The sequence below is a fragment of the Megalobrama amblycephala genome, linkage group LG7 (genome assembly GCF_018812025.1).
Source record: "Megalobrama amblycephala isolate DHTTF-2021 linkage group LG7, ASM1881202v1, whole genome shotgun sequence".
Classification (NCBI taxonomy): domain Eukaryota; kingdom Metazoa; phylum Chordata; class Actinopteri; order Cypriniformes; family Xenocyprididae; genus Megalobrama; species Megalobrama amblycephala.
This window is the reverse complement of record NC_063050.1, coordinates 45,961,879-45,975,501: the sequence shown is the minus strand read 5'-3', so window position 1 is coordinate 45,975,501 and position 13,623 is coordinate 45,961,879. Positions and strand designations below refer to the sequence as shown.

The 13,623-nt window shown below is 36.4% G+C and overlaps 1 protein-coding gene across 3 annotated transcripts in view; it reads right to left on the bottom strand.

Annotated features, from left to right (window-relative positions):
* The window catches only part of myo15ab (myosin XVAb), a 60,663-nt gene that overhangs the window by 11,254 nt on the left and 35,786 nt on the right, over positions 1 to 13,623 (bottom strand). For all 3 annotated transcript variants that reach the window (XM_048197742.1, XM_048197743.1, XM_048197744.1), the window contains 17 exons: positions 12,121 to 12,209; positions 10,851 to 10,962; positions 10,167 to 10,229; positions 10,014 to 10,078; positions 8,607 to 8,951; positions 7,517 to 7,601; positions 7,231 to 7,396; positions 7,041 to 7,134; positions 3,507 to 3,612; positions 2,725 to 2,840; positions 2,562 to 2,621; positions 2,269 to 2,344; positions 2,020 to 2,135; positions 1,809 to 1,927; positions 1,438 to 1,579; positions 1,072 to 1,183; positions 127 to 201 (listed from right to left, as the gene is read on the bottom strand). In XM_048197742.1, coding sequence (XP_048053699.1) covers positions 127 to 201; positions 1,072 to 1,183; positions 1,438 to 1,579; positions 1,809 to 1,927; positions 2,020 to 2,135; positions 2,269 to 2,344; positions 2,562 to 2,621; positions 2,725 to 2,840; positions 3,507 to 3,612; positions 7,041 to 7,134; positions 7,231 to 7,396; positions 7,517 to 7,601; positions 8,607 to 8,951; positions 10,014 to 10,078; positions 10,167 to 10,229; positions 10,851 to 10,962; positions 12,121 to 12,209 — 1,941 coding nt within the window. The remainder of the gene's footprint in view (positions 1 to 126; positions 202 to 1,071; positions 1,184 to 1,437; positions 1,580 to 1,808; positions 1,928 to 2,019; positions 2,136 to 2,268; positions 2,345 to 2,561; positions 2,622 to 2,724; positions 2,841 to 3,506; positions 3,613 to 7,040; positions 7,135 to 7,230; positions 7,397 to 7,516; positions 7,602 to 8,606; positions 8,952 to 10,013; positions 10,079 to 10,166; positions 10,230 to 10,850; positions 10,963 to 12,120; positions 12,210 to 13,623) is intronic.

Genomic DNA, 13,623 nt, shown 5'->3' with positions numbered 1-13,623 from the left:
AATGGAATTTCAAAAATTTCTATTTTCATCATGTGACAAAATTTCTCTAATTTCAAGTGTAGTTACACAATTAAAGCATCCTATAAACAAAATAATCAAAAAATTTCATATTTTAAAATGTCGAACCAAAATCTGGTGTGCCTCTCTTTAGCTCCTCGAGGTAAACGACCTTTTTCTTCACCACACAGCCGTAACTCTGACCTGAAACACAAGCACACATGCACAACATGAAAATGTCACAGTTCTTCCTGTAAAATGCATGCACAGCAATTTAAGAATAGCCATGATCATGCACTGATTGGCCCCCCCTCATGGATTTCCTGGAGTATCAAGGACAAGCATTTCCCAACGTTAACTGCAGCTCCTCCTGTGATGGAATGCAAATATTTTGAGCTCCTTTCTAAAAATCTTTCCCTGTAGAGTCATTTCCTAATTTTTACTGACTCAAAACTAAACAAATCACTGTATACAAAAAAGTTTGGAGTCTACTGTTCAAAAATGTGGGGTTGTACGATTTTGTGCTCACCAAGGCTGATTTATTTGATCATAAATACAGAAAAAAAAGTAAAATTGTGAAATATTATTACTATTTTAAATAACTGTTTTCTATTTTGATATATTTCAAAATGTAATTTATTTCTGTGATCAAAGCTGAATATTCAGCATCATTACTCCAGTCTTCAGTGTCACATGATCCTTCAGAAATCAATGTGTGGATTTGCTGCTCAAGAAACATTTCTTTATTATCACTGTTAAAAACAGTTGTGCTGCTTAATATTTTTGTGGAAACTGTGATACAATTTTTTTTTTCAGGATTCTTTAATAAATGAAAAGTTCAAAAGAACAGTATTCATTTGAAATATAAATCTTTTTTCATTATTAATGCCGTTACTGTCACTTTTGATCAATTTAATGCATACTTGCTGAATACAAATATGAATTTCTTAAGAAATTTTTTTTTGAAAATCTTGTAGGGTGCCAAATATTTCCCCCTGTCTAAAACTTCATGACATCTCTGCTTGTGGGAAAGACCTGTAGATTTGAATGTGCGTATATGAGTGCATTTCTCACCCTCCTCTAATCCATCCATGGCCTGCAGACGAATGATATCTCCTTTATGGAAGTTTAAAAGAGCTCTGTCCTCTGTGATGAAGTTTCTCTCTGCTACAACAAATTCAGAATCCTGTCGGAGGAAGTAAGAAGTACAGAAACCGTCTTTAGCAGTGTAACAGCACCTTAAAGTCACCATGAGCAAACTACAAACATCCAATCAATTCCTGATAGACAAAATCAAGTCCCGTCCTACATTTCTTCTTGTCTGAGAGGCCATTTCACTCATATTTCCATCACAATTGGAAGGAAAAGACAATATCGCAACTTCAGTTCCATGGCAACTTTAAGAAATGATGAGAAGAGAAATCAAAGCCTCTTCTGTACCTTCTTAAGATGAGAGATGAAGAGATCAATCATCTGTTTGATCTGAGGAGCTTTGGCCGAAAACAGAATCAGTTTCTCATTCATCAGATTAAACTCCAGCATGTTCTGAGACGGGATGGTCACAAACAGGATATCTGTGTAGCTGTGGGAGAGAGCGAGAGTTTTGGTACTCAATCTTTACGAGATTTAAACGGGGATCTATTTTGCCCCCTTTTTACAAGATGTAATATAAGTCTCTGGTGTCCCCAGAATGTGTCTGTGAAGCCATGCAGCCAAAAACATTTATGTCCAAACACCATGTAAAAGTGAATTTGCATCCGATGTCCCATTTAAGGTCGACAGACGGTTAAATGGCTGGATGGATGACGCACCTGTACGGACGGAGCACTCGGAAGTAGTCTGGAGCTGCAGTGCTGCTTTTCACTGTCTTTAAAAGTTTGATCCCAGAATGAGACACTGCCAACACCTGCACTCCAGTTCCCACACTGCCCTACAAACACACACACACAAACACACTGGTGACATATCAGCCAAAAGCAGCACTGCATTCATACTAACAGTCTGCCAGGAAAAGGAACTCACAGAGGCAGGAAAAAGGCGAGAAAAATAAATCTCCCATGACTCCCTGGCAGCAGCAATCACAGCTTTCTTCACACTCTCATCCTGAACATCTGTGTTCGGCTCGATGCCATATTGAGCTATGAAACAAACACACATTTCATACTAACAGAGTCAGACCAGTGTAGTCATCAAAAACTGTCAATCTGAACATGCCCTGAGAAATGATTCCACATAGAATATAAATGTAACTGTAAATAATTCCTTCCTCACCAAACAAGGATTTCATCTTCTGTCTCTCCTCTTTAGTAATGCGCACACAGGCCTCTGTAAATGTGTCAATAACGATCTGAAAAACATCATTTAAAGGTGAGAAATAAATGACGAAACTATGGACTGATGAATGAAGAGAGAAAAGCAATGTATTTGCCAGATTAGTAAGTAAAGTGACCTTTACATTGTTACAAAATAACGGTATTTCAAATAAATGCTGTTCTTTCGAACTTTCTATTCATCAAACCATCCTAAAATGATATTATGAAGGCTCTGTGTGGAGTTTGTCTCACCTGTTTGAAGATGAGGTCCAGCACTAGAGGATGGTTCCAACTGTCTTTGGGATAGAAGACCTACAGCAATTTGTACAGGAGCATTAGTGATGAAATTGTGCTGATCTACAAAATTTTGGGATGCACACTCATAAACAACAGATACATTGATACAGACACACACCTCCTTCCTGAGGTAGATTTTCCAGGGAACATTTGTGTAGGTGTAATGCTCCTCTGTGCTGCTCCTCTGCAGCTGTGTTTGGATGCTCTCGGATTCCACTGGAAGATCTCTGGACACTGGTGTGTGTGTGTGTGTGTGTGTGTTTGTATGACAGATGGAGAAATAGAGATGGTTGAGGACATACAGTATGCATTTGGAGTCGTTAAGACTTTTTAATGTTTTTGAAAGAAGTCTGTTTTGCTCATTTATTTGATCAAAAATACAGTATAAACCTTAATACTGTGAAATATTTGTACAATTTAAAATAACTGTTTCTATTTTAATATACTTTAAAATGTGATTTATTCCTGTGATGGCTGAATTTTCAGCATCATTATCCTTCAGAAATCATTTTAATATGCTGATATATAGATCTTGTTATTATCAATGTTGAAAAAATGTGTGCTTTTGTGAAAACCATGATATAAAAGAATAGCATTTATTTGAAACAGAAATCTTTTGTAACATTATAAATGTCTTTATTGTCACATTTGATCAATAAATAAAAGTATTAATTACTTTAAAAAACAAAAGAAATCTTACTGACCCCAAACTTCTGAACAGTAGCGTATATCCCTTACAAAAAGATGGTTATACTATGAAACTTTGTACCATTGGTACTATATTTTTTTACATGGTACTCCAGACAATACCATGGTAATACCATCAAGGTTGTGTTCAAAAAGAGATAAAACTGTGATAATACCTTGATATTTGTTGTAAGTGATATGTGTGTTCTTTACCTGGTGGTGGTAAAGTCAGTGGAGGTTCTGGTGCTTTCTTCTTGCTGCTTTTAGTTGGTTTGAGGCCTCCATCTCTGGACACAGCAGCTGGAGTGGGAGGCTTTCTCTACACAAACAGTTATTACACAGCACAAGATATTATATGTGTATATGTGTCAATACGGCCAGGAATGTGTATAAAGGTCAATTTTTTATTTAATGTTGACATTAAGTCCTTGCAATTAATAGATTTAAACAAATTACTAGTTAGTTTCAAAAAAGACCAATACATCCTGAGATTTAAACACAGCTCTATGGAGGATATGGAGGGGGCCACTAAGCGCCCCCTTGTGGAATATAACTTTGTGTCCATTACCATATTTTTAATGATTAAAGTCCCTCTGCAGTCAATAATTGTATCCCTTAAAACTCATCTTTGATAATCAAAATGACATATTTAAATTTTCCTGTGAAAATATTTTTTTCATGCCTTAACCCTTAAATGCATACCTCAGGTCTTAAGTGACCCGGGACGTCATTCACTACCCTCCTCCTCGTTCATTTTTTAAAGTTAGACATCAACCTTCTTGGTATTCCTCAATCAATTTATTATAAAGAATATAACAAGAAAAAAATTATAAAATTATAAAAGAATGCCTGTTTTTGTATTCATTTTTTGTAAAAATTGCATAGGGTCGCTAACGACCCGAGGTGTGTATGAGTGTACGTATATTTTTTCTGCACAACAATAATTGAATCTTAGATGACGGAATAAGTCCAATTCACCTTTATTCCACAAGGTGGCAATGTCTGATACACAATGCTGAAGTGACGACAGCGATTTACTGCAGAGCAAATACTGAACGCAATCAAATATGACTGTCACTGTCACTGGATGGATCTGGTGAAGCTGTTAGCGATCGAAATATTGATTTTGAAGATGTTGAAAATTATATAGTTTTGAGAATACGTTTGAGATCGCGAATGGGCTCATATTTGTGACCTCAAACATAAAAATAGCCCATTATTTGCTGAATTTACTGGGAAATGAGCTCTGACGAGGACAGTGATGATGGCATAAAACATCTGCTCAAACTGAGCCCTTTCAAGCTCCAAAAAGTAACAAAATATGATTTATTTTATTCTTCTATAATTGTTACTCAATATATCAGAGGAGTTTTATATTATCACGACAGGTAGAGATCCTTCCATGTTAGATATTGATCCGGGTCGATAAAGACATATAGAATGATTGGCGAAACAGTCATGCATTTAAGGGTTAAAATAGCTTGAATGTAACTCTGCACCCTTGCTTCATTTAGTAGATGCGGAACCATGAATACTGTATGCATATTAGTCCCTGCCTCCACTCACTCAATCACAGAAGCTCGGACTACTTGATCTATTCGATCAACAGTAGTAAATGCTACACAATTGCAAGTGGAAATATTGTTTTAATTCGGCCATATATGTTTGAACCAGAAACTGATTCAGAAGAAGAAGAGGAAGATCCAGTTATGGCTTGTCTACAAGTTGATGTATCAGAATGGTAATGCATTTTATGTATCGCTCTCTACAATTTCGGACATAGCCATTGGCTTGACTACATCACCAAAACAGCTAATAATGTTTTGCCAACATTACACAAACCATGTTCCCGTTCACCCTCTTAGAGTCACACAGCTGCCTTCTAAAAATCAGTATCCTTAGAAATGCTTTGAACATCCAAAGTCAGTGGAGAAAATCCCCGCCCTGCACATTGACGGAATTGGTTATATTTTGTTGTAAATTTACAAACCCGATTCCAAAAACTTTCAATATTTTATTCAGAATACAACATAGATGACATATCAAATGTTTAAACTGAGAAAATGTATCATTTTAAGGGAAAAATAAGTTGATTTTAAACTTCATGGCATCAACACATCCCAAAAAAGTTGGGACAAGGCCATGTTTACCACTGTGTGGCATCCCCTCTTCTTTTTATAACAGTCTGCAAACGTCTGGGGACTGAGGAGACAAGTTGCTCAAGTTTAGGAATAGGAATGTTGTCCCATTCTTGTCTAATACAGGCTTCTAGTTGCTCAACTGTCTTCGGTCTTCTTTGTCGCATCTTCCTCTTTATGATGCGCCAAATGTTTTCTATGGGTGAAAGATCTGGACTGCAGGCTGGCCATTTCAGTACCCGGATCCTTCTTCTACGCAGCCATGATGTTGTAATTGATGTAGTATGTGGTCTGGCATTGTCATGTTGGAAAATGCAAGGTCTTCCCTAAAAGAGACGACGTCTGGATGGGAGCATATGTTGTTCTAGAACTTGGATATACCTTTCAGCATTGATGGTGCCTTTCCAGATGTGTAAGCTGCCCATGCCACATGCACTCATGCAACCCCATACCATCAGAGATGCAGGCTTCTGAACTGAGCGCTGATAACAACTTGGGTTGTCCTTGTCCTCTTTAGTCCGGATGACATGGCATCCCAGTTTTCCAAAAAGAGCTTCACATTTTGATTCGTCTGACCACAGAACAGTTTTCCACTTTGCCACAGTCCATTTTAAATGAGCCTTGGCCCAGAGAAAACACCTGCGCTTCTGGATCATGTTTAGATATGGCTTCTTTTTTGACCTATAGAGTTTTAGCCGGCGACGGCGAATGGCACAATGGATTGTGTTCACCGACAATGTTTTTTGGAAGTATTCCTGAGCCCATGTTGTGATTTCCATTACAGTAGCATTACTGTATGTGATGCAGTGCCGTCTAAGGGCCCGAAGATCACGGGCATCCACTATGGTTTTCCGGCCTTGACCCTTACGCACAGAGATTGTTCCAGATTCTCTGAATCTTTGGATGATATTATGCACTGTAGATGATGATAACTTCAAACTTTTTGCAATTTTTCTCTGAGAAACTCCTTTCTGATATTGCTCCACTATTTTTCGCCACAGCATTGGGGGAATTGGTGATCCTCTGCCCATCTTGACTTCTGAGAGACACTGCCACTCTGAGAGGCTCTTTTTATACCCAATCATGTTGCCAATTGACCTAATAAGTTGCAAATTGGTCCTCCAGCTGTTCCTTATATGTACATTTAACTTTTCCGGCCTCTTATTGCTACCTGTCCCAACTTTTTTGGAATGTGTAGCTCTCATGAAATCCAAAATGAGCCAATATTTGACATGACATTTCAAAATGTCTCACTTTCAACATTTGATATGTTATCTATATTCTATTGTGAATAAAATATAAGTTTATGAGATTTGTAAATTATTGCATTCCTTTTTTATTCACAATTTGTACAGTGTCCCAACTTTTTTGGAATCGGGTTTGTAAAAGTAATGCGTTACTTTACTAGCTACTTGAAAAAAGTAATCTGATTACGTAACTCAAGTTACTTGTAATGTGTTACCCCAACACTGCTTATAAACAACATTAAAAACTTGATTTTCACAACAGGGGGTCTTTAAGCGATTAGTTAGCTCAGATAGCTCAGACATGCTCTAAATGTATAGTACAGAAGTGGGAGAGTTAGAACCATATAGGAAAACATACACACCTCTGGAGGAGGTGGATTGTCCATCTGTGTTTTTAGGATTTGCATTGCCTCATCATGTGGGTTTAACTTCTTGACAAAACCTTTACCATCTCGCCTGTCAACAAACACATGGCATTCTTTGAGTTAAGAGGAATGATAATAAAATAATATTACTGCATGATACGTAGGAGCAAATACACAGGTAACACACCTCTGTATTTGCGGCACAGGTTCTGGGGCCGGAGTTTGATATTGTTTAATGATGTCTTTAATGTTGTGGCTGGGAACGATGTGCTCGGAGTTAGAGACAGAATATTTCACCACCTCTGTGCCAGGAGCCGGAGCAGAACGCATTGGACCCGTGACCGCAACAGGAGCTGAAAGACAGAAAGAAAAATGGGTTTGGAATAAATAGAAGTTACAAAAAATGCATTTGTTTCAAATGCTGGACATAATTAGGCTTGAATACACAGATATATGATTAAATGCAATCACACCATGTCTTTTAGCAGGCCTGCTGTCAAGTTTAATTGGTGCAGCGGGGGCTTGTTTCTTCCCTAATGACCCATTAGATGATGCAGCCTGAAAATCATTTAGCCAAAGGTAATAAATCATCATCAACAAAAAACAAAGCAGTTCTTATATTAAAATATACTCAGCAGTTAAACAGATACACAGACTAGATAAATATAAGTAAGTAAAAATGAACTACAGTCAATCAAAGTGCAATTAAAAGCACTTTAATTGCAGAGTAATATGAAAAAGTTACAGTATAAATGAGAATCAATAAAAACAAATACAACAAATAACTATTATCTACAGCACAACACACCACAAAAATAAAAAAGCAGAACTGTCAACCATATTATATTAAAAGTCATGTACCAGTTTTTAAAATGTATTTAATATAGTCTTTAACTAAAATAAAAATATAATATCAATTACACAAACTGAAATCATGCTATTGTAAGTTCATACACTACAATAAAAAATTTTGGGGTAGGGATTTTTAAAAATGTTTTTGAAAGAACTCTCAAATGCTCACCAAAGCTACATTTAATTGATAAAAAATACAGTAAAAACTGTAATATTGTAAAATATTATCACAATTGAAAATAACCATTTTCTATTTATATATACTTAAAAATGTAATTTATTCCTGTGATGCAAAGCTGAATTTTCAGCATCATTCCTCCAGTCTTCAGTGTCACATGATCCTTCAGAAATCATTCTTATTTGCTGATTTTCTGCTCAAGAAACTTATTCTTATAATTACCAATGTTGAAAACAGTTGTGCTGCTTATTAGTTTTGAGGATTCAAAGAACAGCATTTATTTGAAATCTTTTGTAAATGACTTTGCTGTCACTTTTGATTAATTTAATGCTTCCTCACAGAATAACATTTCTTTAAAAAAAATCTTACTGACCTCAAACTTTTGAATAGTATTGTATTTATATTCACATGACATGTATTGATTTAGCAGATGCTTTTATCCACAGCAAATGAGGAACAACAATAACAACAATATTCCTAGTACACAATGTCAAGTTTACAGTATAAACTAGATTATATCAACACTTGTGCACCTGTGTCGTCTTGGTGTTCCGCGGCTGCGGAGTTGGGGGGCTGTTCTTCTTCAGGGGCTCACGTTGCCCTTCTGATGTGCTGGGGGTGGCATAGATCGAGGTGGAGGCGACAGCCGGGTGCGGGGTCATCGGGGGGCTTGTGTACGCGGACAGGGGAAGTGGGGCATAAGGGCTGGGGGGGATGTTTGCGTAAGGGCTGGGAGGGATGGCAGGGTACGGGCTGGGTGGCAGAGTGCTGTAAGGAGTGGGAGGAGGACTGGTTGGAGGGCTGGTGAGGGGAGACATTGGTGGACTGGACACTGGACTGGTCACCATAGCCATCGCCTGCATGGTCATCTGCTGAGCCTGAAGATGTAGGGAGAGTCGAGAGACACAGGGTGACTTAAAATGCTTGAAAACCAGTTCACACCAAGAACGATAACTAAAACAATCAATAACTATATTAGCGTCCACATCAGCGTACGATATCTTTTTATTTATTCTAAGTGCACGCTGCAGTTTTGTTGACTGCCACTTTAAATGTTTGAGCTCTTTAAGGTAGGAAGGATTTTGATTGGCTGTCATTGTTTTTATTGTTAGCTAGAATTTTTTTTTTTTTAAAAGTGATTCCAAAGAGACTGTTTCCCTGTGCCGTTATTTTCATAGTTGTGAAGTGGATGTGTGATGGGGATATTCTTTATGCTTTAACATTATCGTTGGTGTGACTGCAGTCTGACTGAAAAGGCATATAATTTTACATTTACATATTTTTTTTTACATCAAAATAAGTCAAAATCTTTAACCAAACATTCAAAGTAAAATTAATAATATTTAAAAAAAAAATAATAATAATAATAAAAAAAAATAATAAAGTAAACTAAACCAGTTTTAATTTAGTATCATTGATATACTATTATAATTTTAGTTAATACTTTTGTTAAGATTCTATTTTTAGATAATCTTGTCTGTTTTTGTCATTTTGTCATTATTAGATTTTAAAAAATCTGTCTATATAGTTTTTATAAATTTGTATTTATTAGTTTTAATTTATTTAGGTTTACTTATTTTAGTACTAAAATGCTGAACTAAAATGTTGAAACTTAAGCTTTTTATTTCAGTTAACATTTATTTTATTTCAAGTAACAAAAATGTTTTTGTTTTTGTATGGTTTCAGTTTTAGTTAACAATAATAACCCTCAACTAAACTAAAAACTATAATACTATAATTATAAACTATAAACTATAATAAACTAAAAGTGTTTTTTTCCCCACAAAAAAATATAAGTTCTGTCATAATTTACTCACCTTACATTATTCTTTAAAACAAAAGCATCACTTCAAAGAAATATAGTTTGAAACAACATGTGGATGAGTAAATGAGAATTTTAATTTTGGGAAGAATTATTAATTATTAATAGAATGTAGTACCATAATGACGGCCTGCTGGTTGATGATGGTTTGTTGCTGTTGGGCCAGGACAGTTTGCTGTTGGTCTGAGGGGCAGAATTAAAAGACAACATTGAATCATTGAATTTATCACATCAAGCTCTTTAAAGCTGATGGCATTTTAATTAAAAATACCTGGCACCGCTGGCATACTGGGCATGACTGAAGTGCCAGGTATGGGTGGCAGAACTCTCACTGCTACAAAATACACATAACAGAAAAATATCACACATACACACGGCCCATCACATCATTAAATTATATTCAGTATGTGGGCATTCATAATTGAGTCCATCTTAAAAGATCAGCAGGATGGGATTCTGGTGTGCTGGTGTCTCTACCAGGTTTCTTAACTTTACTGCTGCTTGACCAGATTCATTAGTCAAGTCGAATTTATTTGTATGGAGCTTTTCACAATACAGATTGTTTAGAAGTAGAATGTTTATCATATTGTAATAATCATCATGCCTTATAGTTGCATTTTAGTAGAGCTGGGTGATAAAAGTTTTGCGACGATCAACTAGAGCAATCAACCAGATAAGATATGCTATATAGAATATGTTGCTCTATATGAATATACTGTGCATATGCAGAAAAGGTTAAAGAGCTGGGTGATAATAGAGTTACATTTTGTGACAGCTGAGATTAGTATATATATCACTTTACTTGAGTATACTGTATGTATGCAGTTAAAATTGGATACGTTTTACAGGCAGTCCAGCACTGAAACCAGCATAAACCAGCTTAGAACAGCAAAGAAATTCCTGCTTTTTTAAGCTGGACTTCTCAGCAGAGAGCATTAAGTGAATGTGTGTTTACCTCCAGGCTGAAGAGCGGCTGAGAGAGTGACTCTAGCAGGAGACTGTGCTTCATCTCCACCTACACCTCCTCCACCCTTCATCCTACCAGACAAAACTGAAGCATCAAGGTCCTACATATAAAAGAACAATCCAGTTAGTTACTAAGACCGCATGCTTCAGAGTACTAAAGGGGGAAAAAAAAACTTTTGCGTTCCAAGTTAAACAACCCATTTTTACTTTCTTAATATCTTTCTGAGTGAAAAAAAGTCCAGTTAGTCCAGCTACTGTGCATAAACACCATTCTGGAGTAAATAGATCAGACAATGCTGCTTTCCAACAGCTGCCATATTGAGCATTGCATTACAGGTTATTTTTATTAGTCTATAAGTTATAAGTCTCTTGTTTATGCTGTATCTGCAGATTCCTTCATTGTTTTCGTGCTGTAAAGGTTAAACATCCACATTGGCTGACTAGGACTCTTCCTGTTAGTATCATATTTTAGTTTCAGGTTCAAATTGTGAAAAAAAATTATTTTACACTTTAATACGATCTAAAAATAAACAAAAAAATAAACCCTAAAAGCTCCATTTGTATTCCATTAAAAAAAGAAGGTAAACAACTTATTTTTACTTTTACATTATAATGTATTTCTTATGCTTTCACATATTTTATTGGGTAACACTTTAGTTTAGGGTCCAATTCTCATTATTAACTAGTTGCTTATTAGCATGCATATTACAGGATATTGGCTGTTCATTATATAAATTCATTATGTACATATAAAGCACATATTAATGCCTTATTCTGCATGACCATATTCTAAATCCCTTAATCCCAATACCTACAACTTAACAACTACCTTACTAACTATTAATAAGCAGTAATTAGGAGTTTACTGAGGCAAAAGTTAATAGTGGGAATTGGGCCCTAAACTAAATTGTGATCTTTTACTGTTTTAATCTGTTTCTATAACAGATTTTAATTTAGATAAATCTCATTGATGATGTGTGTGTGTAGTTTGCTGCATGACTCTTGGTCTCTGTCTCTCTCTGCATGTGGGATAAGCCTCATTAAAAAATTACACCCTCATTTGCTTACTTTTTTCCTAGTGCTCTGTGTAAAACGATCATAGGAAGCGCAGCCAAACACACACTCAAACCCGCAATCAACATTCACATAAATGAGGCTGTGAGAAGTATAGTAACCCTGTAAAGCAATCTTTCATACTCTCGCTCTCTATTACACACAATTGACATTTGTGTGTGTGAGTTAATCAGGTGTCACTGTACCCCAGTTCCATCAGACAGAACTGGGTCAAAGAGGCTGTCCAAATACCGGTCCATCCCACGCTGAGTGGCATCATAGGATGGTTCTGAGTCTAATAAAGACAGAAAGAGACAGAGGAGAGAGAGAGTGAGAAGAAATAAGGATAAAGTGGAAGTGCTAACAGGAATTCATGTTTAATCATCATTTTGTTTTGCAGTAGAATTATTTAAACATCCTTAAAGGGTCATGAAATTCCAAAACAATTTTTTTGAGATGTAAACAGGTATAGGCTGCACATCATTGAAAACACTAAAGGTACTCATTAATGTTATTCATAAGTGAAAAATAGTTATTTTTGCATTTTTCAGAGTGATTTCAGTGCTACAACACAATGTGTTTTCCTGCGACGCGACCAGTGCAGAGGTTTGTGTGCATGTGGATTGTTTTGCTGTAATCTACCAGCACAAATGGAAAATATGTTCGCGTGAGATCGCATTACAGCGGAGAAATCAAACGTCACAAAAGTGCGGCTCATTCACCACTGCCTGCTCTAGCTGTGTTCAAACACGCGAGCCGTAGGCTGTTTCCCTCAGCACAGCAGCACATGTGTTGTTTGTATTTTGCTCGCGATGCGGTCAGAGCTGAAGTTTGAATACGAACACATGAAAAATACGATTGTTATGATATACACGCGGAGCACGCATATGATCGGTTTCAGCACGGAGCTTCGCGTTGTGTTTAACAACATTAGCCACGTGTCACATAGCTCATACAGAATAAAGTATCCGTGTTTAAAGTTTTTATTTCACACATTCACCTGCACCAAACATTAACCAGCATGGTGTAGTTATGCACACATATTTCATCAAGTCTTCTTCAAATGAATTATATGTGCAAACTGGACACTGATACAGTGGTGAAGCCTATCTGAACGCGACCACACGATTATTCTAATAGACAAAAGACTGATTTTGAGACTGCAGTGCTCGTAAACGTAATCAAAGTAGCCTATTATTAGCCCTATTAAATATTCTTTCGCATTTCTCCCTTGTGCTTGGGAGTTTGTTGTCATTTTCTCCGTGCTCATATAATAATATTATAATATTATATGTGTTCTATGTCTGTGCTTCATTGGTTGTTCTCTCCCCTCTTCCCCCCCCCTCTACACTCCCACTTTTCCAGAGCTTTACACGCCCATTTTAACAGACTTTTTCCAGCGTTCACATTGAGGTGTGAACGACCAGGCTAAAACAGGGGGGTTTCATGACCCTTTAAAACAAGGTAAATTTACCTAAGAAGCAAGTACATCCCAAGATACACTACTGTTCAAAAGTTTGGGGTCAGTTTGCTTTTAATCAGCAAGGACAAAGAATCCTAAAAAATATATTACGGTTTCCAAAAAAATTTAATTTGTTTTCATTGACAATAATAAAAAATGTTTCTTGAGTGCCAAATCAGCATATTAGAATTATTTCTGAAGGATCATGTGACACTGAAGACTGGAATAATGGTGCTGAAAATTCAGA